Raw genomic sequence first — 22,016 nt, 5'->3', positions numbered from 1 at the left:
TCTATCATATGAGATGTATATAAAAACAAAGGCTCTTTCTCATCACGTTCAATTAATTTTACAGAGAATTGGAGATCCCATTGTTCTTGAAACTTGTCAAAAATAGTAGGGGTATAAGACTGCACAAGTTGGCGCAAGATAGGTGCACTTTGATTAATCATCTTTGGTATCCTTTGTCAAGATTCGTACTCAAGTTGCAATTCCTTATATCTCTTATTTGCTACAACTTTGTCAAACCTTTTGAAGAATCGATTAATATCTAATTTAGGCTTTGTGCATCTCTTTACCTCAGCGTTCACGCTTTCACTAATTTGTGTGCTTCTCATGCCTAATGTAAAAGCGTCCTTCATATAGCACCTGGCCCATTTCTCCTTAATGTTGTAAGTGAAGTTCAACCACCCATTTTCATGAACATTATAAGAAGATAATAATTCACTCCATGCCTTTTCAAACCTATCTACTTCAACATAATCAAACATGCATTTTTTAAAGTCAGTCAAAAAGTGTGAACCATCTTTCATCAAGTTCCCAAGATGCTTAATGCCATTTTGCAATAAATGCCTAGTGCATAAACAATGTCTTGTATTAGGAAGCACTTCACTTAATGCTCTAGCCATAGCTTGATCTTGATCAGTAAATACTGTTTGAGGCTCATTTTGTATGTGAGCATCTAAGAAGGTTTCCAGTAGCCACTTAAAAGACTCAATGGTCTCATCGTACAATAGTGCTGCTCCAAAAATAACCACACTTCTGTGATTGTTAAAGCCAGAAAATAGTGCAAGGGGTCGACAATTTTTGTTTGTACTATATGTTGTGTCCATTGATACAACCTCACCAAAATGTGCATAGTCTTTAAGCATATGAGCATCTGCCCAAAACACATTGGTAATGTGTTGTTCCATGTCCAATTGATATTTGTGGTAAAAAGAAGGATTATCAGAAATTTGTTTTTGAAAATATTCAAGAAGACATCCCACTTCTCCAAACTTCATATGTTTTCGCCTTTTTTTCATTAAGTAATTCCTTGCATCTATTATGGTATAACCAAGATTTTCTTGACCACCAGTGTATGTACTCATTAAGTCAAAAGCTTCCTTGGGTTCAAGCCCAGCTTCTTCTGCGAGATCCACTTCACAAGCTTGCACTTCTGATAAATTTCTCTGTGATGGTAATAAGTGCTTTGTTTCTTCTGTATGAAGGGGGTGATTATGTTCTTCAATAAACTTAGTGACTCTGAACTTTTGATCGACACGAGATACTATCATTTTTGCCTTGCAATTAGTTCTTGTCTCCGGCCGGTATCTAGAAGAAGTTGTCCCTCTTTTGTCTTTTTTCGCACACCCTCTTTACAACATACATATCTGTATGTAATAAAAGAGCCATCTTTCCTACTTTTAGTTCCATTATACTTCCTAACTCCAAACCCGATTTTATTTCCATATTCATTCCAGAAGTTCCATGCTTCGTCCAAGCTTTTGAACTCCCTTCCTATCTGGAGTTTAAGTTCGTCTTCCATCAGCTGGTTCCTATATGCAATAAAACATTGTAATTTTAAAAATGTTATCTTGCAATATATATATATATATATATATATGTATAAGCCTAAACAAGAATTCCTTTTTCTTTTTTCTTTTACTAATTACACATATTTCAATAAAATATGGTTATTCTTCAAATATTAATTCCAATACATAGATAACTATTACACAAATATTATATATGTAATTAAAGAAACAACTAGAAAGTATAGACAAATTCAAAACCAACCTATGATTAGAATGTCAAGCTCCTTCAATCCGAAACTTTTCTTCGCGTTGAGAGAATGGAAGCTTTCGAAAATTCCTGTAGTGCTTTCAGTTTTGACACCTTCAATTTGAAAGCTTTTTTTTTTAATTTGATGTTTTCTCCCAACCTTCAATCGCAGAAACTCTTTTTCCTCTAAAAGTTAGCACCAAGCGTGTTAGAGACTCTTCAATTAGGTTAATGTTGAGACAATAATTTTATTTACTTAATTACATTATCTTTGAGATTTCATTCTCGATATATAATTTTTTTTCTGAATCATAATTTCCTAATGAAAATAAAAGAAAGATTTTTGCCATCAATGATTCGTGATTCTGCATCTGGTAAAAACTACAACTAAATGAATAAAATAATAGAGCCTTGTCTTCTATTAAGTAAAACGCTGCGTTTGGGTGATGAGCACTTGGTGCTCATCACATTGCTTAGCAGGAAACTGGGTCTCCTTTTTATTTGTTTAATTTTAATCTTAAAGCTCCTTTTCGGATAACAAAAAAATTCTCCATTAAAAGAAGACGCGTGATCACCATAAATTCCCCTGTTCGGTCTTACTCTTTCTTTTCTTTTTCGGCCATTCCCCTGTTCACACTTCACAACGCATAGTCACTTTCTTTGTCATAAGGGCAGTGGAAGTGCGATCAGAATTATTTTTCAAATTCTTACAAAAATAAAAAGCTACGATTACATATTTTATTATATCTCTAAAAAAACTTGAATATTATTATAATCGATTTTTATATCATTGAACACACTGCCATAGCCACAATAGGAGTTATGCTGTCCATATCACTTCCACGTCACCTTTACATGTCAGATTGTGCTGAAATAAATAGGGGAGAATTACAATGACGTACCAAGCAAAAAAAATAAAAAATAAAAAACAAGTCTCAGAGGTTTGTCATTCTCACCATAAGACTTGTCATTATAGGCTGTTGAGATTGTTATTGGGACATTTTGGTAATTATTTTTCTTCTATGGGACTTGATTGTAATTCTCTTAAATAAATAGTCATTATTAAAGATGACTACGAAGGACTCTATTTTTTTAAAAAAATAAAAAATTCTCTTAATCCCCGTATCAAATACAAATTTCTTAATCCTAATCTGATCACCCTCTCTGTTTTCTCATCACAAGAAATTTCTCTGCCAAGCAAAAACCACGCGTAACAAATATAATAAACAGCAGGACCTCTTTTTTCACATAAGAGGAAAATTCTAATTTAAAACACAATGTTATAATTAGATGCGGATTTATATTGGACATTTCACAGGTGGTAGTTAAATGAATGTTTGTTATTGTATGTGGATAATGCAAATTTCTTCTCCTTCCCGAAAATAAAGATTTCTTAAACTGAATATCCCGGTTTATTTATCTCACTGGTAAGAATCGTCGAGCATCCCCCTACCAGGTGTGCAATCGAGCTTTGGAGTTGAGGAGGGAAAAGTTGGAAAGAAATTTACAAGTATTTATATAAATCCATTTCAATTCAGAAAAAATTTAATTTTATATAGGATGAAATAATAGTATATGATTCGTATTTTGAAAAGCCCCAGCCATTTTATTTCTTGCAAGATTAGGTAAAGGCCCCACCCACCACATGACATTATGAGGCAGTGAGAGAACCTTCCACTTTAGACCCATCAATCTCTCCCTGGCCACTTCAAAAATAAACAAAAGACGGTTTCTCATTCTGTGCATTCCATTTATTGTTATTTGTTCATTTCACATAACTTCTCTTATCCTCTCTCTCTCTCTCTCTCTGTATATATACATACATGAAGGCATCCTCCTCCTGACTTGCTCATCATCATCCTCCAACCTCCATGGCTCTTCTGGGTTTTGCTGCTCTGACCCTTTGTTTCTTCTCAGTGACAGCATCCCAGCCTCATGCAGCGTCGCCTTCAAGAACTGCCTCTTTTCCTGATCCTTCTTCTTCGTCATCACTTGGTATATGTGCATCTTCTGTCATCGTCCATGGCTACCAATGCCAAGAGCTTCATGTATGTATATATATAATGCCCCTCTAATATAATAAACCTGCACACTCACGTAACCTTCCATTCATAATGCCCTGCAAACTTGAATATCACACTCATCAAGATATATACATATATATCTTTCACAGGTTACAACAAAAGATGGATATATTCTTAGCCTGCAAAGGATTCCACAAGGCAGAGCTGAGGTTGGTGGAAGCAGTGGTCGGAAGCCGCCGGTGATTATACAACACGGGGTGTTGGTGGTAAGAAATATGATATAACTATATATATGATGATCATATATATCTGCAATATATATATATTATCGGATCAGATTTGCTCCCAATTTTTCAGTTTCAAAGAGGCTATACATTTACATGAATTCCTGGACATTGCCTAGAGAATAAGTATTTGTGTGTTACTGTACGCGGTAGCTTCTAAGCCTAGATGATGAAGTGATAATAATCCACCCCGGCGCCTCAGGAATATATCCTTTATATATGTAGTTCAGTGTGAACATGATAAGGTGACGAAAAGCCAAAAGGTGTTCAGTTCCGCGTCTGTCACGTTATGCTTCTGCAAGTGCTTTCTGTCCATTTTCAAGTCAAAGAGATCATGACTCTTCAATCTTCAACATAATTTAAGTCTTATATTGGGTCTCGCAGTTACATAGTCAAAGAAAATTGAAAACTGATGACATAAGGAAAAACATTACGTTATGTACAATTTACTTCTACTTTTTACCCATTTTTTTTAATTAATAGTCTTATCTATGGCAAAAAAAATATAACAGTGCTGGAAAGTTTTGGGCTGTCGTATTATAACGGGATTGCTTGAGAGTGAAGACGACTTTATCAAGACCGTGGCGTTATAATCAAGAAACATAAAATGTGTTGGTAACGGCACCAATAATTAGAAGACGGCTGGTAGGGGCGTGATACGTACAAGACGCAGCATTATAGGATTATACTTCTGCGTTCTCTTCGATCATGTTGATTCCGAATGATGAATAGGCATCTCTCTCGGAAACAATGTCACCTCCAGGCATATTGGGATAGCCCTGATATTCTCCAAAATTTTAATAATCTTCATGGCTACATGTGACTGATCTCCAAATATCGGAACGGAGATATCAATCCCTGAAATAAATGGCCCATCTTACAACTGTAGTTCCCCCTAATCTTGCTCTTACATTCGTGACTCTTCAAACACATTTTCCTCTGTTTTCCTTTTCTGACCCACAAATTATCAAACCCAAAAACTAGTTTACTGTTAAGTTTCCTAGATAATAAATGTGTTATACGGTCCCCCCACTTTATGACACCTCAAACTCTGAATCTGAATGTACCGCAAATTCATGCACCGTCTCCAGCACATAAGCGTATGGTCCTTTTGGGGTTCGAAGTTTAAGAACTCCACTCATCACTTGTCTTCATCGTTTGTAGATGTACGTGGTGAAGCGAACGAAGGTATTAGTGTCTTCCACTCTCAGAATGGGCGGGCAAGTTTGTTTGTTGTTAATTCTTAGACCTAAAATAATATGCTTCATATATGTACACGCATATATAATGCATGCACACCCACGCACATATTTCTTTTGGCCAAAGGCTTGATGTGTGCACGGATAATGCTACATGATTTGTTGGTTTGCTGACCTTTATACGACGTCGTGGGAGCAGGATGGGGTGACGTGGCTTCTGAACTCTCCAGAACAAAATCTACCCATGATTCTTGCTGATAATGGCTTCGACGTGTGGATAGCTAATACAAGAGGAACCAGATTTAGCCGCAAACATACCTATCTGGACCCGTCCAACCCTGTTCGTTATCATAGCTTTCTCTGGTTCTTCATTCTTTTTTTTTTTTTTTTTTAATATTCTTGGGAGACATTATTTTAATCTGCTGAATCGTAATTGGGAGAGATTTGTGTGATGCATGGCAGGCATTTTGGGATTGGTCATGGGATGAACTGGTTACCTATGATCTACCAGCTGTTTTTGACTACGTGGCCAGCCAAACAGGACAGAAGATTAACTACGTGGGCCATTCTCTGGTACTACTACACCATCACATGATTATTCATTTCATCGTGAAAATCTGACATGTTATTGAAAAAACAAAAGAAGCAAGTTTGAGTGAAACACATTTGGCAGGGGACTTTGATAGCTTTGGCCTCGTTCTCAGAAGGAAGCCTGGTGGACCAGCTTCAAGCAGCAGCCTTGTTAAGCCCCATTGCCTATTTAAGCCACATGAACACTGCCCTTGGAGTTATTGCTGCCAAAGCCTTTGTTGGCGAGGTACATAACCTAACCAATAAGCCTCACATTCTTCAACTGCAAAAATAATCAAATAAACTGGACCCTTCATATTTATGCTAGTTCATGCTAATATTTTTGTTTTGTCGAACAGATCACCACCCTGTTCGGTCTGGCAGAATTTAATCCCTTAGGGTAAGAACTTAGAACATACAAGTAATTAAGCTAAAAGAAAAACATTATGATTGTGGATAATTAAACGTTTTTTTTCCTTCCAAATCCTTTGACTAGGTTACCCGTCACTGCTTTTGTAAAGTCTCTCTGCCATCACCCTGGGGTAGACTGTTACGACTTGTTGACCGCATTAACCGGTATAAGTCTTTGCCATTACTTCATGACTCATCAACTATGCAGTTTTGATTCCTGACCTTGTTTAATGAACGCCTGAACTGTCTTCTTCTTCAGGTAAAAACTGCTGTCTCAATTCTTCAACAGTGGATCTATTCTTGAAGAACGAACCCCAGTCCACATCCACAAAGAACATGGTGCACTTGGCTCAGAGTAAGTCTATTTTGCCCGCATCTTCAGTAAAGATTCTGACTCAAAAGCCTGTTTCTTTAATTGCTGATATAAAAGTGATGAACTTTCTGCAGCTGTTAGACGTGGGGTTCTGGAGAAGTTCAACTACGTGAGACCAGACTATAACATAATGCATTATGGAGAAATAATGCCCCCAGTTTACAACCTTTCCAACATCCCTCGTGACCTTCCTCTGTTCTTGAGCTATGGAGGCCAAGATGCGCTCTCCGATGTTATTGATGTTGGCAGCTTACTTGACTACCTTAAACTCCACGATGTGGACAAGCTCAGCGTTCAGTTCGTAAAAGACTATGGACATGCTGACTTCGTTATGGGGGTCAATGCCAAGGACATTGTGTACAATTCTGTTCTTGCCTTTTTCAGGCGTCACATTGGAGCCTGATAACGGAAATCACAGCTTCTTCAACTTTCCCCCACACTGTATTATATAGAAGAGTGAGTAAATAGTAGAATGAGAATTTTTATGTACGAGGCTATAACTTGGATTCCCAAGTTATCTAGTGAAGCTTAACTGATGGCTTATGAAGAACACTCTGTTCATTGGTAGTGCAAATGGGACCAGTCCGTTTTACTGTGTCGTCAAATTTATAATGCCGTCGCAGAACCTGCAAACCAAATGAACTGGTCTTGGCTTGCTATCTAGAGAGAGCAAAATGCATGGGCATTTAAAATAATTTAAATGGAAATTTCACGTTCTAACACGAGAGAAAGTGGTTCCGACATCTCTTAACGATCACTTAATAACCCAAACTTCAAACCAGATTTTTGATAAGAGGCAGTAAAGAGAGAGAGATGGAGAGGATTTTTCTTTTCTTTTCTTTTCTTTTGCGCATTTTGGTTGGAAATTCGATGTTATTTCAACTCCCAAAAAGAATAAGTTGCAATTGAGAAATCAAAATGATAAATGTGTCTAATTTATATAAAGTTTAATGCATTTTTGTACTATTTTTATCGACTAATATGATAAAAATATAAACGACAAAAAAAAGACCTAACATTTTAATTTTTTTATGCTATGTCAAATGTAATTATTTTATTTCATTTTTCATGCTTTAATAACTTGGCATATTTCATTCTGGTAAAAAAAAAAATAACTTGGCATATTTCAGATATCAACCAAAAATGGAATGAAGGTTTTGACAAAAAAGTAATTAAAAAACAAGGGTTGAGGTGTAATTTTAACTTTAATTTTATTTTTTAGGTGTAATTTTACTCCTAATTTTTTAATAATACAATTTTAACTCTAATCTTATTTTTTAGGTGTAATTTTACTCCTAATTTTTTAATAATACAATTTTAACTCTAATCTTATTTTTTAGGTGTCATTTTGCTTCTGATTTTTTTAATGTAATTTTGTTTCTAATCTTTAGGTGCAATTTTAATAGTCAAAATGACAAAAAAATCAGGATCAAAATTATATCATTAAAAAGACCAAGAACAAGATTACCATGGAGGTTAGAACAGCACCTCAATCCTAAAAAAATTTAAAAGAGGAAAAAAGGCATATTCCATGTGTTGCTCTGCCTCATGTGACAAAATGGGCGTGTCCACCCTCATTCTTTCGTCCGGCAACGTCGACACTTCCCAAGTCTTATTTTGCTCCACGCAAAAGGTGTGACCAGACGGAGTAGCGTAGCCATGCCGGAGGAGACTACGTCGATCGACGATGTTATGGAGGCTGCCTCCGGGCCCCACTTCTCGGGCCTTCGCATTGACGGTCTTCTCTTGTCTCCGCCCTCTTCTTCTGCTTCATCACCTGCTCATCGATTTGCTTCCGCTGCCGCTTCTGCTTTGGATTCAACCCTACCCTCGGATTCTACTCCCACGCGGCCCTTCGTTATCGGTAATTTTCTCTTCAATTACGTCTCTCAGTCATCCTATCTTGTAAACAGGTCGATCACGTTTTTTGTTGTTGAAGTGATTTTGCTTTTTCAAATATGCTTGAATCTTAAGCTTTCATTTTCTTAACTCTTCTCCTTGTTCGTTGAGCCGGTGGCTTCACTGTTTACATTTCATCATTACAGTTTGGGTTGATTGAATGTATAGGTGTTTCGGGAGGTACTGCTTCAGGGAAGACCACTGTATGTGACATGATAATCCAACAGCTTCACGATCACCGCGTTGTGCTAGTCAATCAGGTTTTCTATCTTTCCTTTCCTTTTCTGGCTGCTCTGATTAGCTGTCTAGTTAAGATGCTTTACCTGTAGGATTCGTTTTATCGTGGTTTGACACCTGAAGAATCGGAACGTGCGCACGAGTACAATTTTGATCACCCTGGTAATTCATACGAGCATTTAATATCATCGAGATCCTTTGAAGTATTCAGACCTAGCTCTTCTGCTACTCTCTGCGACTTCATATGTTCAGAAAGACAACTTTTAGTGTGCTACTCTTACTGTTTTATTATGATTTATGTGTCCCTTGCCTCGAGCATTTGTTAAATCTTTTAACTTAATCTCGGTTTTTCTTGTAGATGCTTTTGACACTGAGCAACTATTAGAATGCATGCAAGAACTCATAAGCGGCCACGCAGTTCAAGTCCCAATTTATGACTTTAAGAAGCACCAGCGCTCTTCAGATAGTTTTCGGCAGGTATCACCTCATATCATGTTAATTGTCTTTGGAATTAGGAATCTTAGTTTTATAACTACAATGTAAATTGTCCTGTGGAAATCATACTCCATCACTTGACACAGTTCCTTTGCTTTCTCTGCATTTATTTTTGGCGTAAATTATTTTGCTATTAATGGTCTCTATGCCCTTCCATTTTTATGATCCACCTTGATTTGAGACACATTTATGTTCTAACACTGTTAATGCAGTAGATGGGATGGCCATAAAAAATTGTCGTTGGAAACACATTGTTGTGCAGCTGTTTCCTAGTTAGTGTTACACATCATGCACATTTTGGGGGAGAAATTTTATTAGATCTGTGAATCACGAACTACACACTTAACAGTACATATTACACCTGATGAATTATCTCGTCATGTCAAATGTATCAGATTGTTGTTTTTTATGCCAATAACTGTTCTTTTTAATTACTGTTTCTGATGACTTTTTGATAAAGAGTAATTGATGGATGTGCTCAGGTCAATGCTTCTGATGTCATTATTTTGGAGGGAATTCTTGTGTTCCATGACCAACGTGTTCGTGATTTGATGAACATGAAAATCTTTGTTGACACAGGTCTGGTCTATTTGTATCATATGTGTGAAAGTGCTGTTGTTCAATACAAGCCAACATTAGTTACATATTTTTGCGATAACTTGTCATAAGATTATTTCCCCCTTGCCATGTTTTGCATTTCATTGCTCTTTGTGCCTCGAGTTATTTTTACCAGGTTCTGATGTTGGGACAGAATAACCTGATGGATGCTTATGCTTGAATTGCTTTAACAGTGATATTCATAGAAAATCTGGATAGTTAAAAGCGTAGAATACTTCTTGCTATCATTTGAGAGTATTTGTAAAGATACCCTATAATCTTCTATAATGATTCAGGCTTGTTTGGGGCCTCTTCTTCATTTCAGTATGCCTAGTAATGTATTCTCCAAGATTTCTAGAAGTATTTAACTCATGATGATTACCTCACCTGCCTTCTTTGTGTTTCTATTCTTGTCTTTGTTGAGCTATTAGATTAGCTGCTGCCAATTGCTTGAAGAACACTATGCAAAAGAATGCTAGTTTTTTATTATTTGTTTTAGTGATGGAAGCCCTCCCTCTATATCTATCTAATGTTATATTTGGGTTTACTAATTGCCTGTAGATGCTGATGTGAGGCTTGCTCGTAGAATTCGACGTGATACAGTGGAGAGGGGTAGGGATATAAACTCTGTTCTTGAACAGGTACACATAGTAGATTAATTTGTAACTGAGGGTTATTAGCAATTATGCAAATGATGACATCTGTTTCTATCAAAATCTTTGTGTTTTTGAGAAATTTAATGTGGTAAATTGATAAGGAGATTATTTCTGGTAAAAAAGTTCCTGGCTAAATGTGATCAATCATATTGTGTATTTGTGCCTTATTATGTTGTTGAATGTGCAGTATGCAAAGTTTGTCAAGCCTGCCTTTGATGATTTTGTTCTTCCATCAAAGAAATATGCTGATGTGATCATCCCCCGAGGAGGTGATAATCATGTTGCCATTGATCTGATTGTCCAGCATATCCATACAAAACTTGGTCAACACGATCTATGCAAAATATATCCAAATGTGTATGTTATTCAGTCAACATTCCAGGTACTTATGCCGAACCATTCTTAGACCCATTTTGTTTTAATTTTCTATTCTCTTCATGAATTAGAAGTGGATGGTAAATTTGGATTATGATGCTTTGCGTTGTGGGTCATGGAACTCACATGTTAATTACTGGCTGAAACATTATAACTTGGAAGCAATGTCTTTGACTGCCTGGAGAAAGGGTGTTGGATGAGATTTGAGTTGGAGGTTAACTGTTCTTCACTGGTTATGCCTAAACATTTCAGATAAGGGGGATGCACACATTGATTCGTGACAAAGACATATCGAAGCATGACTTTGTATTTTATTCAGACCGACTCATACGCCTGGTACACAGTGCTTTCAACCTTTTTGCTAAACCTCTCACTTGTTTTCATATCTTTATCACTTGGAACACTGGATAATGACTACTTTTGGTGGTATTGGTATCAGGTTGTTGAGCATGGCCTTGGCCATTTGCCGTTCACTGAAAAGCAGGTGGTCACTCCAACAGGCAATCATCTATCCTTGTCTCCAATCATCGTATCTGTTTCAAATTCTTTGTATTCTCCTCCCTTTTTGGGAAACAGGATTTAAGCTTTGCAAACTGCCCTACTGTGAGATGTACTTGGTTTTGTTGATCTGATGTCTGGATGTTCACTTTTTACCCATGGATTAACTGAACCGATACATAGTAGAATATCCTATCTTGATTTGCCAGTAGACATTGAATGAAGATGCAAGGTCTATCGACTGTCTTATATAAGGAAAAAGACCTACATACTTAAGCTCACATACCTAAGGTACTTCATTCCGATCAGATGAGAATGCGTGGAATTTAAATTTAAAAATAAGTTAACACTGCTAGTAGCAATAGTTAGGTATAGGATAAGTGATGCATAAAAAATCTTCTTGCCCTTGTTTGATTAGAATAATGTACCTTAAATGTATGAACTTAAGCACATAAGTTTTCTCTCTTATTTAAACCCTCATTTATTTCTGAATGGGCGCTTCCTCTCTGTTCACAGTTAGTATGTAACTTATACAAGTAGTCTTGTTTCTATATGAAAATAAAATTGTAATGGCTTGAGTTTTGTTGTGATCTTGACTTTAGGAGCAACTAGAATTGTGGCCTCCTTCTCTAGTTTGCTGAGGCATATGCTTAATGAGTTCTTCTCCTTTCATTTAAGTCATCTAATCCCTAAAAGTAAGTGCAATCTGTACATTTTGAATTTTGTTGTTGCAGGATCTGTCTATACTGGCGTTGACTTCTGCAAAAAATTGTGTGGTATTTCTATTGTCCGAAGGTGAGCTTTGAACCAGGTATTAATTTTGGCAGGCTCAGCATCTAAATGATATAATGCTAGAAATGCAATTTTAGGTACATGCATTTAAATGCCCTTATTTGGTTAGATTAATATTCTCAATTCTCATGTATTTTTATTTATGCCTTGAACATTGAATCTGAATAGCAAATCAGGTGTCATACGTTGCCATCATACGTAGGCTATTCCCTTGATGTTATTTATTTTTTATTCCCCTTGTTTATACATTATAGTGGTGAGAGCATGGAGAATGCTCTACGAGCATGTTGCAAAGGCATATAAAATGGAAAGATTCTGATTCATAGGACAATGGACAACAGGTAAGTTTACTTTGGATGTCCTTGAAGGGACATTAAAAGCGGTACTCTCTGAGGATTTTACATGGATAATATATGATTATAGGTATTAACTGTTAAAATTGTTTCTTCTTTAAGAAGCAGCTCATATACGAGAAGCTTCCCAAGGATATATCAGAGCGGCATGTCTTGCTTCTTGACCCTGTCCTGGCTACTGGTGCTTTCTGCTACCCTTGATTGAAATGGTTTCCTGTTCATTTTTGTTGTGTTCCCTTGATGTTATTTATTTTTTATTCCCCTTGTTTATACATTATAGTGGTGAGAGCATGGAGAATGCTCTACGAGCATGTTGCAAAGGCATAAAAATTGGAAAGATTCTGATTCATAGGGATGGGGACAATGGACAACAGGTAAGTTTACTTTGGATGTCCTTGAAGGGACATTAAAAAGTGGTACTCTCTGAGGATTTTACGTGGATAATATATGATTATAGGTATTAACTGTTAAAATTGTTTCTTCTTTAAGCAGCTCATATACGAGAAGCTTCCCAAGGATATATCAGAGCGGCATGTCTTGCTTCTTGACCCTGTCCTGGCTACTGGTGCTTTCTGCTACCCTTGATTGAAATGGTTTCCTGTTCATTTTTGTTGTGTCGCATTTGAATTGGCTTCACCAGTCTTTACGCTATCCACTATTGCTCACCCTTTTGTATCATATTCTTGGGGAAGGACCTTATATAAAACATGTAGAAAAAAGTGGTAGCTGGAGAAAAGTTGGACGACCTATTCGAATTTATTTGCAAGAACAGGCTAGCATGCGAATTACAGTATGGATTTATATTTTTGGGGTGTCGAATGCTATCTGCTAACTACCCTTCGAGGGACAAAGAAAAACCTGAAAGGAGTCACATCCTAAATATGTTTTGATTACAATGTTAAGATGGGCTTTCTGCTGAACATGTCTGGTTGTCGATCATTAGCTTTTTAGGATGTGTAGTGGTTGCCCAAACCGTCTGCTTCCAAGCTGTATGAAAACTGATATCAGTATTTCCGTTGTAGGTAACTCTGCAAACCAAGCAATTGAGCTGCTCATACAGAAAGGAGTTCCAGAATCCCACATAATATTCCTGAATCTCATCTCTGTGAGTTACTTTTGATTCCTTTGTTGATGTGGTCTGAGGTGTTAAATTTTTAGATCACTGTTAAAAATACACGGATCTTATGGGCTGGTTTTCGAGTTCAGGCACCGGAGGGAATCCATTGTGTGTAAAAAAGGTTTCCGTCCTTGAAAATCGTCACATCCGAGATTGATGTTGCCTTGAATGAAGAGTTCCGTGTCATCCCAGGACTGGGCGAGTTTGGTGATCGCTACTTCGGAACTGACGATTAATCTTTGCAGTTTGAGTCTTGCGGGGGAAAAAGTGTGTGTGTGTGTGTATATATATATATATATATATATATATTATTATCTTGCAGTTCGAGTTAATGTGGAGATCATCTTATCGGTGGCAACAGCTTACAGGAATTTTATTTGGTATTAAAAAGATCCATCAGCGAACAGCATGGGTAGTTTTACTGTAGATGTCATCAATTGTGTTGATGGGAATAATTTAGAATCATGTGCTTGTGTTTAATATATTTTCGGGATGTTAAGGGATGGATGGTTTTCAGTTGCTAGTAGCTAGCTATGAGAAGCTTAGATTTCTTGAAAGTGATTTTACGTATTTTAGATATATTATATGTTATAAGAACTGAATTGGCCATTTTTACAATCAATTCTCATATTTAAATATATGTAGAGACCCTGTGAAACACCCATTGTCTGGATTGGTTAAGAGATATAGTTAGTTGGAAGAGTATCGGCGTACAAGACGTAGCAAATTTTAACGCGCAATATTGTATTCTCTCAGGCCTTTTAAATTAGAGACTTTAAAAAGTCCTGTTTTATTAATTATTTGTTTTTCCTGCGCAAAATAAAACAGTAAGTTTTGGCCGTGTTTAAGATTATTTATCTCATGTTTTATAAATTACAGTTAAAAAGTTGTTTATAAATTATTCTAATAATCCTATATATGCATATGTTTCACCCATACGCGCTCGTAGAACATATTAGTCTGTCCCATCTTCGGCATTGAAAATTTTGTAGGGTTCGTGAGGAGCCCTCAGTAAAGAATCGAGAAAGAAAAAGAAAGAAATAGTAACCGAAGTAGCCGATTGTTCAATTGCACATGGAGCTGTTTTCAGAACTGCAAATCAATAGCAAAAATTTAGAATGGAAGAAACGAAATAGATAAATGCTCTCATTTTAAAAATTTTGGAAAAAAGCGGATCAATTATGCGGGAACATCAGGAGTGAATGGAAAATACTCCATTGAATATAGTTATACACCTCCTTGTATATCATCCCTCCCTGTACTTTGATCCCCGTACTTTCTCAAGAATAAAAATGGAGACCTCAGACTTGTTCAAAGAAAACTGCTTGGCCGTTCAATTGTCAGGAAGGTTTAGTTCCTTTTTTTTTCTCTGCGCTCACGATTTTTTCAGGTGAGGAAAGACTGTAAGAATGTTGTGGGCTAGTAGATCCCGTCTGGTCAAGATCCCAATTACAGGAGATACCTATGATGAGAGAGCAAGATGGGTCAGTGATTCATAACTATTTTGAATCCTCAGGATCATTCATGAAATTTTACCAGAAAATTACTGAAATAATAATAATTAGTCCATATTTGCATGGAATTAATAGACTCAACTCACCCCAGATGCTTGATAATCGGGCAAAACAAGCATATGTCGCAGTGCTAGTTGTCTGAAGAGGACCATCGCTTTTGCCACGGATATGCTCTCCAGAACTGTAAAAGGAGTTCTATTGGTGAAAGGATGAAGATCAACAAACATGTCCATTTCCCCCCTCGTCACGGCCACCTCCTCAATGTTCCCTTCTCTGTCTGCCAGGTCCACCCACGTAAATTTCTCTCTCACTTCCCATTCCTCTGTCCTCCTCCTTTTCCTTCATGAACCATTTCTTCTTTAGCGCTTGCACAAGGTGTGCTCTTAGTATCAGTCCATGAAGCTTGGCCACCCCTGTTGAAGCTTCCGCTGGTTCATCCACTACAGGGAAACCATTATGTGTAGTGTTTTTAAGAACTTCCACTATACGAGCCACCTCTCTATTCCACTGAGGGTAATCACCGGTGCTTTTACATCGACAAGCTCACCCACTGTGAGATTTCTCATCCATGGTTCAGGATTTGCGTCCAAGATGGAAGGCCTTTCAAGTGCAGTATAATATCATAGATGCTAGGGTTAAACTGTCTCCAACAGTCTTGGCTATCAGGAGAACAATCATTGTAATGGGTAGTAGCAGAAGATTGTTGGTGAGTTCAAGGAAGATCACACAACTGATACTGTCATTCTCATTGAACCCGCCATCAGGGAGGCTGCACCCAGAACAGCAAACAGCCCCTGGTCTATTTTTGTGTGAGGTCCCATCAAGAGGCCAAGAAGACGGCCATAACCAGAACCCATGAGGATTATTGGAAGGAAGAGCCCAGATGGCACAGCTATCCCGAAAGTAATAAGTCCTAATATGCAATATAGTGCAAAGAAAATTAGGAGGGAAGACGGATGATACTCATGTGGGGTGTTGGTTGAGAATATGTTTCTAACAGTTGTCATAGTGAGCAACAACAAAGTAGCAAGTTCAGTTTGTGACCACTGGGGCAATTGAACTGTTTAAAATTTTCCAGACCGCCCATTTGTGGGCAGGCCTTTTCTGGAAGCGAAGGATCGCAGGGGATGCATCTTGCTAGGAATGGAAGACAATATTGGCAAACTGATGTGAAGAGTGCAACTGAGAGACTGAGTAGGAGCTTCTGTATTTTCCCCTTCCTGCCATTATTATTAATGGTAAATCATCATTGTTGATTGTGAATAGAGAACGCTGTAAAGGTAAAAATGGTGTCAGTTTAATTCACTAGGATCTTGACTGGCTGGGTTTTGCTTTGTTCATTATGTACTAGACTTGAGCACTTATGTGTTCTTATATAACAGTGAGACTAGGATTGGATGTGGCCTGAGGGACTGCTTAAACAAGGTCGTGGTTCAAGTTCATGTGAATATGTAAAAAAGGCATCCTTGGGAGAATTATCCCATTTGGAGCCTGACAATGTTGGAATATCATCCGATACTACTGGATATCAGATGCTACATTAAAAACAGAGAGAGATTGGATATGATTGCTTACTGATTGATGATACTGTAGACTCTGAGGACCTTGTGAAGAAGATGGTTATAGAGGCTTCCCAATACCCCACCAATGATGCCAATGAGGACAACAGGGATGATGTCCATTACATGGTATCTCACTCACTGTTACAACTGCTGACATCAAACATGACCAACCCTCCTGTGCCAAAGAGGCCACATTTCCCAGAATTGCAGATTTCAATGAAGCCCTGAGCACTACTGCCACCACAGCTGTGCTGAAAAAGTTCTCCAGAGGAGAGCACTTCTCCACCAGGTTGCCACCTCCTCTAGAGAGAACAGAACTCCTCCAACAGGTGCCCTGAATGCCGCACAAACCCCTGAGGAAGCTCCACATGTGATGAGATCTCGGCGGTCTCGATCGTTGTTGAAATATCGAAGCCATCGCCATTTGATCCGGTGTTTTTCAGTGCCTCCTTGGCCTAGTAAGGAAGCTATGCAGGCCCCAATATGTACCAATGGTCCTTCTTTTCCTAAATCTAGCCCTGCAGCTACAGCTCCAATGCTTCCAATTATCTGCTCAAGTAGATGTATATCAGAAGACAGAAGTAATGTGACTTATGAGAATGCATTGGCTATTCGCTGTTGATAACATTGGTTCATATTTGTTACAGTATTTTGAATATCACGCCCTTGTCGTCACAGAACTGTGGTCTGCAACTCTTGCAAATCAAGAAGACTCGTTTGACAAGTCTTTTTTTTTTTTTTTTTTTTTTTGAAAATAACACTTGCATTTTATGTTTGTTGAGACGATAGTATTGTTGCTTCACGATCTTTCAGAATCATGTATACAAGACAAATTGCGAGTGCTAATAATTACCAAAAAAATAAAGGGAAGAAGAAGAAAGAAGAAAGGAAAAGAAAAGATCACTTTTGCACTTTTGCTTTGCGCAGCATAAATTCCCTGATATTATTTATCGTATTCTGAGATCAGTGCGCCATCACTAATATTTAATCCCGCAGATTCTCGCAATAGTTGGGCACTCATTGCCTTGCATCTCTTTCAAAAGGACAGTACAGAATGAAAATTAACAGAAAATAACACAATGGATCTGACAATATTTAGATGCCCACTATAATAACAAAAAGGCCTGAGGAAGAGCCAATAAAAATCTCCTTAGCAATAGGAAAGCACCATCTACCTTTCCATTAATTGCTTAATGGGAAGTGAATCAGAATCAGAATCAGAAAGTAATGAAACATAGAGATGAAGCAACAACTAACCTTGACTATCAATGGCGCGGCACCATACATGTCGGGAGTATCGACGCCATTAAGGTAAGCTTTGATTTCAGGTATACCAGGTCCGGCTGCTGTGGGTGCAAACACACACACAGAACAGCAGCAACCGAATGTTAATAAGAAATTCACGCCGGTGAAATATAAGAAGCCCGCCAAATACCTGCATTGATCATATTGATCACCAGTTACACACTATATAACCTGTGACTTTGTTGGAAACTTTGCCCCTGGAAATACTAGAATTCAATTCAGTTTTGTTCCGACCTGTCGTTCTCGATGAATCCGACAACAGCGAGAATCTTGTAACCCTATGTTCTCGATTGCAAGATTGATGAGGGTTGCTACAAGTCCAGTAAGAAGTCCAACAAGAAAAGCCAGTGACCATTTACAGAATATATACTGTAAAACTTGAACTTTCGATCTGCTCCTCCAATCATGCTTGAACAGATCATTCTCATTAATCCTGCATCATCAAAGTAGGTTCTTTTTCAATATGATAAACTTCAAACCTTGTAGTCACAGATTGGAATTCGTGCAGCATATAAACCAAGTTCTTACTCATAGTCCAAGCTTTCTATGTAGGAAACTTTGGCTCCGACGAGAGCTAGTGGATTGGTGGAAAGTGTCCGATTCCTCTTGAGCAGTGGCTCATTCAGTGGATTGCTTTCTGGATCTCCTCTTCTCCTTCAGCTTCCCCTTCAATGCTGTTATTCATTACTGTGTCTTCAAGATTACTAGAATCATCCCCCATTGCAGCAACAACGAGAGCTTGTAAAGCTCTGAAGTTGGCGAAATATTATTGTCTGGTTATGGATTGGAATAAATGGAGCCACCCCACCAATAAGACTCGATGGTAGCTGTTATCTTGGAGCTTACTGTTTAAACTTTGCCTTACTAACCTAATGATTTTCAATAGAAAACATATAGTTGGTTTTATATAATAATTATGTAGCTTTATCACCTTTACCCATCAAGAAATCAAGCCATTATATCAACGTGTTATGTAAAAAAACTCATGGGAATGCGTAGGACAAGATTCGGGCAGCAATAATTGACGCTTAAGGTTTTGATGAGGAGAACAACATAATATTAAAATCACATATTCATACGGGTAACTTGTCAACTACTCATATCTGTCTTTTAACATCTGGGGTCAAATGTATAGTTAATAATGAAACACAACGCAGGGCTTTAATGAGGTTAGGTCAGGTTCCGACAAATGCCGAATATTCATGAAATGATCGTGGTATCTACATCTTTTTCTAGCTCTTACTCCAATTAACTGATTAGTGGTTAAAACAACACACGTGAAAGTTGTTTCTCTGGGTTTTACTTTATTCAAACTGTGAGGAATGATTGGCTTTCTTGTAATGTGGGCGATCTAACCTTTTTCCATTCGAAGTTGATCTCTCTCTCTCTCTCTCTATTATTATTTTCATCAGATTAAATAAAAACCAATCATTATTGCATGAACTGAATCTAATCAAATGCCAGGTGGTTGGCAGGATAGAGTCAGTGAGAATGATGAGCGGTTCTTGGCAAAACGGCTTTGGGAACTTCAAAGGACACCCTTATCCGCTGAACAAACACCTTTTTTTTCTGGGGTGCAAGCAAGAGAGAGAGACCCTTCACAGGGACATCTCAGCTCAATCAAGTCTTGGGATGGACCATCCATATATTTGCCTTCTGGAGGGATAGTGTGTGGGTGCACGTGGAAGACATGTGTTGGTCAAGATCTCTGACACACCCAAGTCCTTGCTGGCACTTGGACTTCTATGTGCCTCAAACATTCTAAGCACTTAAATAGAGTAATAACAACATATTTCGGTGATGATTGACTTGTTTTTTTAATTAAAAATGGAAGATAAAGAAGAAGTCATCAGATTAGTTCCAACCTGTTGGCAACATCAACAGTTGTAGCAGATTGGAGGAGGAGAGAGCCCCACACAGAACTGAAGGAGGCGATCAAGCAATCAAAATATGCAGAGAAAGCTAAAAGCCAAATGCTATCTGATATATGTGAAGGAACCAGCAACATAGAAAACTGCACCATTGAAGAGGAAGAGTGGTCCAAGTTTTTGACGATGTCAAGTTATCGCATAACTTTGAGAAATGAGCTTCGGAATGGCATGCACACTACACACACACCACGTTATTAATTTTGTCATTTTTCTCTTTTTCTTTCTTAATTATATATATGATTAAAGAAGACAATATGCCACGGTATCATGCAATCAAACCCGTGTTATGAATTATGATGTTAATATTCCCACGGTATCATCTTTCTTCTCTATGATGAATACCTGCAAATTATAGAGATGAAATGGTCGATCTTATCTCGGAGGACCTTGCATGACAAAAAAAAGAATTTGGAAAACACGAACGTGAATTATTGTCGCGTTCATCTTCGATTCTGTCATTGTCCTCTAAAATTATTGTTAGATCTGCTTTGTAGATATGGGCCCTGCATTTCCCTTCGGTTCCTTTTCTTTTTCTTTTTTCCCCCCCTATTCTCATTAATATTGTCTCTCATTCTTATCATTTATAATAATATAACATATATTTCCTATCCTACCTATACTATATATCTATGCGTGTGACTACCACCATACCACTTGGAATCTTGGATCCCCACCAGGCGTTCGGTTGGGCTTATCTATAGTCACCTCTGCACTTACCAACAGAAACGATTAACGTCAGTCCGATCTTTTTTTTTTTTTTTTGTGGAATGAGTCGTCAGTCTGATCTTAGGTCTGAGTGATAAGGAAGATGACTCTTCACTTTCAACAGAGAAGAAGGTACCCAAGTTTTTGAATTCCCAAATTACCCCTCCCAGAGAATGGGGATTATTGATTGTGTCATGCAGTGCATCGATATGGTAATTGGGTGGAATCCTAAGTAATTAGCGTAGTTTTAGAGCGTCGTGATCTCACACACGAGTTAAAGAAGAAAACATTCCTTTGTCCATTATGTTACTGTTGGATCTGTCTGTTACTGGGTGCATTTTCCAATGGAAGGACACGTCATCCTGGGTAAAATAATGTATCAGCCAAAATATCTTCGGATCACACGGTTTGCCTTTCAATAAATATCTAATTAACTTCAATCAATAAGCATTATTTTTGTTTGGATGGTTTCTGGGGGTTTTAAAATTCCCCACTCGCATTAAACCCCGTCATTATCACATAAAAATATCCCGGGGCATGATCATTTATGGGTGCCATCTGAATAATCACTAGGGCATAATAATATCGTAGTGGTGAAAAAAAATATTATTCTTGCATCATTTCACTTACCCATGTGACAGTGCCTTTTTGGTTAAATAATCAATCAATGATGTGCACAAAAATCAAGCTAAATCATTCTCCACGCTGGTTATTGAATATTGATACTTTGACCTGAGTTTCCAACGATTAGCTATGTTAAGTAATTATATTCATCTATCTTGTTTCAGACTTCAGCCAATTTCAAGGAATATATCCTATTGTGCTTGATTAATACTCCGATTCTATTTACGGGCTTCAAATTCACCAAAAATAAAAAAGATTCATTTTATAGATTTTAATTTGATATTTGTTTTAACATTTAATGTATTTTTTTTTATGATTTTACTTTTAATTATTTATTTTCTCTCTTTTATCATACCCTCTCTTGTCACATTTTTCATACATTCTCTTTTCATTTTTCTTATTTACTATAAAGACATATTTGAAAACAAAATTATATTTTTAACATATTTATTACTTTTAACTAATTTTAACTAACAGTTAATTATCCATAAATTAGTTATTTAAAAATTATAATAAAAACCGGCAGAAGCATATACTACTTTCATTTGCTCCTTCTCATAACAAATTTAGTTACTTTCACCACGTACGTCGATTTTTTCCATCATCTTCTAAAATTATCCTTCCTGAATAAAGTTTATTAAATAAGGGTTTTTTAGGCTTATAGTTAAAAAGTATTTAGAGAAAACAAATAATCAATGCTTTTAAAATTGTGTAAAATCCATCCAGAAACCTTCTAAAAGGTT

At 37.3% G+C, this 22,016-nt stretch overlaps 2 protein-coding genes and 1 pseudogene across 2 annotated transcripts; 2 read left to right on the top strand and 1 right to left on the bottom strand.

Annotated features, from left to right (window-relative positions):
* Nucleotides 1-3,609: 3,609 nt before the first annotated feature.
* Nucleotides 3,610-7,181, top strand: LOC114728660 (triacylglycerol lipase 2-like). Its single transcript, XM_028915584.1, has 9 exons — nt 3,610-3,800; nt 3,926-4,042; nt 5,459-5,599; nt 5,722-5,832; nt 5,933-6,076; nt 6,189-6,229; nt 6,326-6,405; nt 6,500-6,595; nt 6,688-7,181. The coding sequence occupies exons 1-9, from the start codon at nt 3,624-3,626 to the stop codon at nt 7,014-7,016; spliced, it is 1,236 nt and encodes a 411-aa protein (XP_028771417.1). The 5' UTR covers nt 3,610-3,623; the 3' UTR covers nt 7,017-7,181.
* Nucleotides 7,182-8,176: 995 nt separating this feature from the next.
* LOC114728659 (uridine kinase-like protein 2, chloroplastic) lies at nt 8,177-14,219 on the top strand. Its single transcript, XM_028915583.1, has 16 exons — nt 8,177-8,477; nt 8,681-8,772; nt 8,842-8,911; nt 9,108-9,226; nt 9,727-9,823; nt 10,403-10,482; nt 10,685-10,879; nt 11,125-11,208; nt 11,312-11,372; nt 12,105-12,165; nt 12,417-12,457; nt 12,837-12,889; nt 13,005-13,080; nt 13,538-13,620; nt 13,722-13,903; nt 14,209-14,219. The coding sequence occupies exons 1-15, from the start codon at nt 8,273-8,275 to the stop codon at nt 13,746-13,748; spliced, it is 1,344 nt and encodes a 447-aa protein (XP_028771416.1). The 5' UTR covers nt 8,177-8,272; the 3' UTR covers nt 13,749-13,903; nt 14,209-14,219.
* Nucleotides 14,220-14,938: 719 nt separating this feature from the next.
* LOC114728658 (chloride channel protein CLC-a-like) lies at nt 14,939-18,832 on the bottom strand (annotated as a pseudogene).
* Between the last annotated feature and the right edge of the window lie 3,184 nt (nt 18,833-22,016).

Source organism: Neltuma alba, unplaced genomic scaffold (genome assembly GCF_004799145.2).
Source record: "Neltuma alba isolate B1F8T4 unplaced genomic scaffold, ASM479914v2 tig00012564_pilon, whole genome shotgun sequence".
NCBI classification, from domain to species: Eukaryota; Viridiplantae; Streptophyta; class Magnoliopsida; order Fabales; family Fabaceae; genus Neltuma; species Neltuma alba.
The sequence above is the reverse complement of the archived record's forward strand: the minus strand, read 5'-3'. Positions and strand labels throughout refer to the sequence as shown.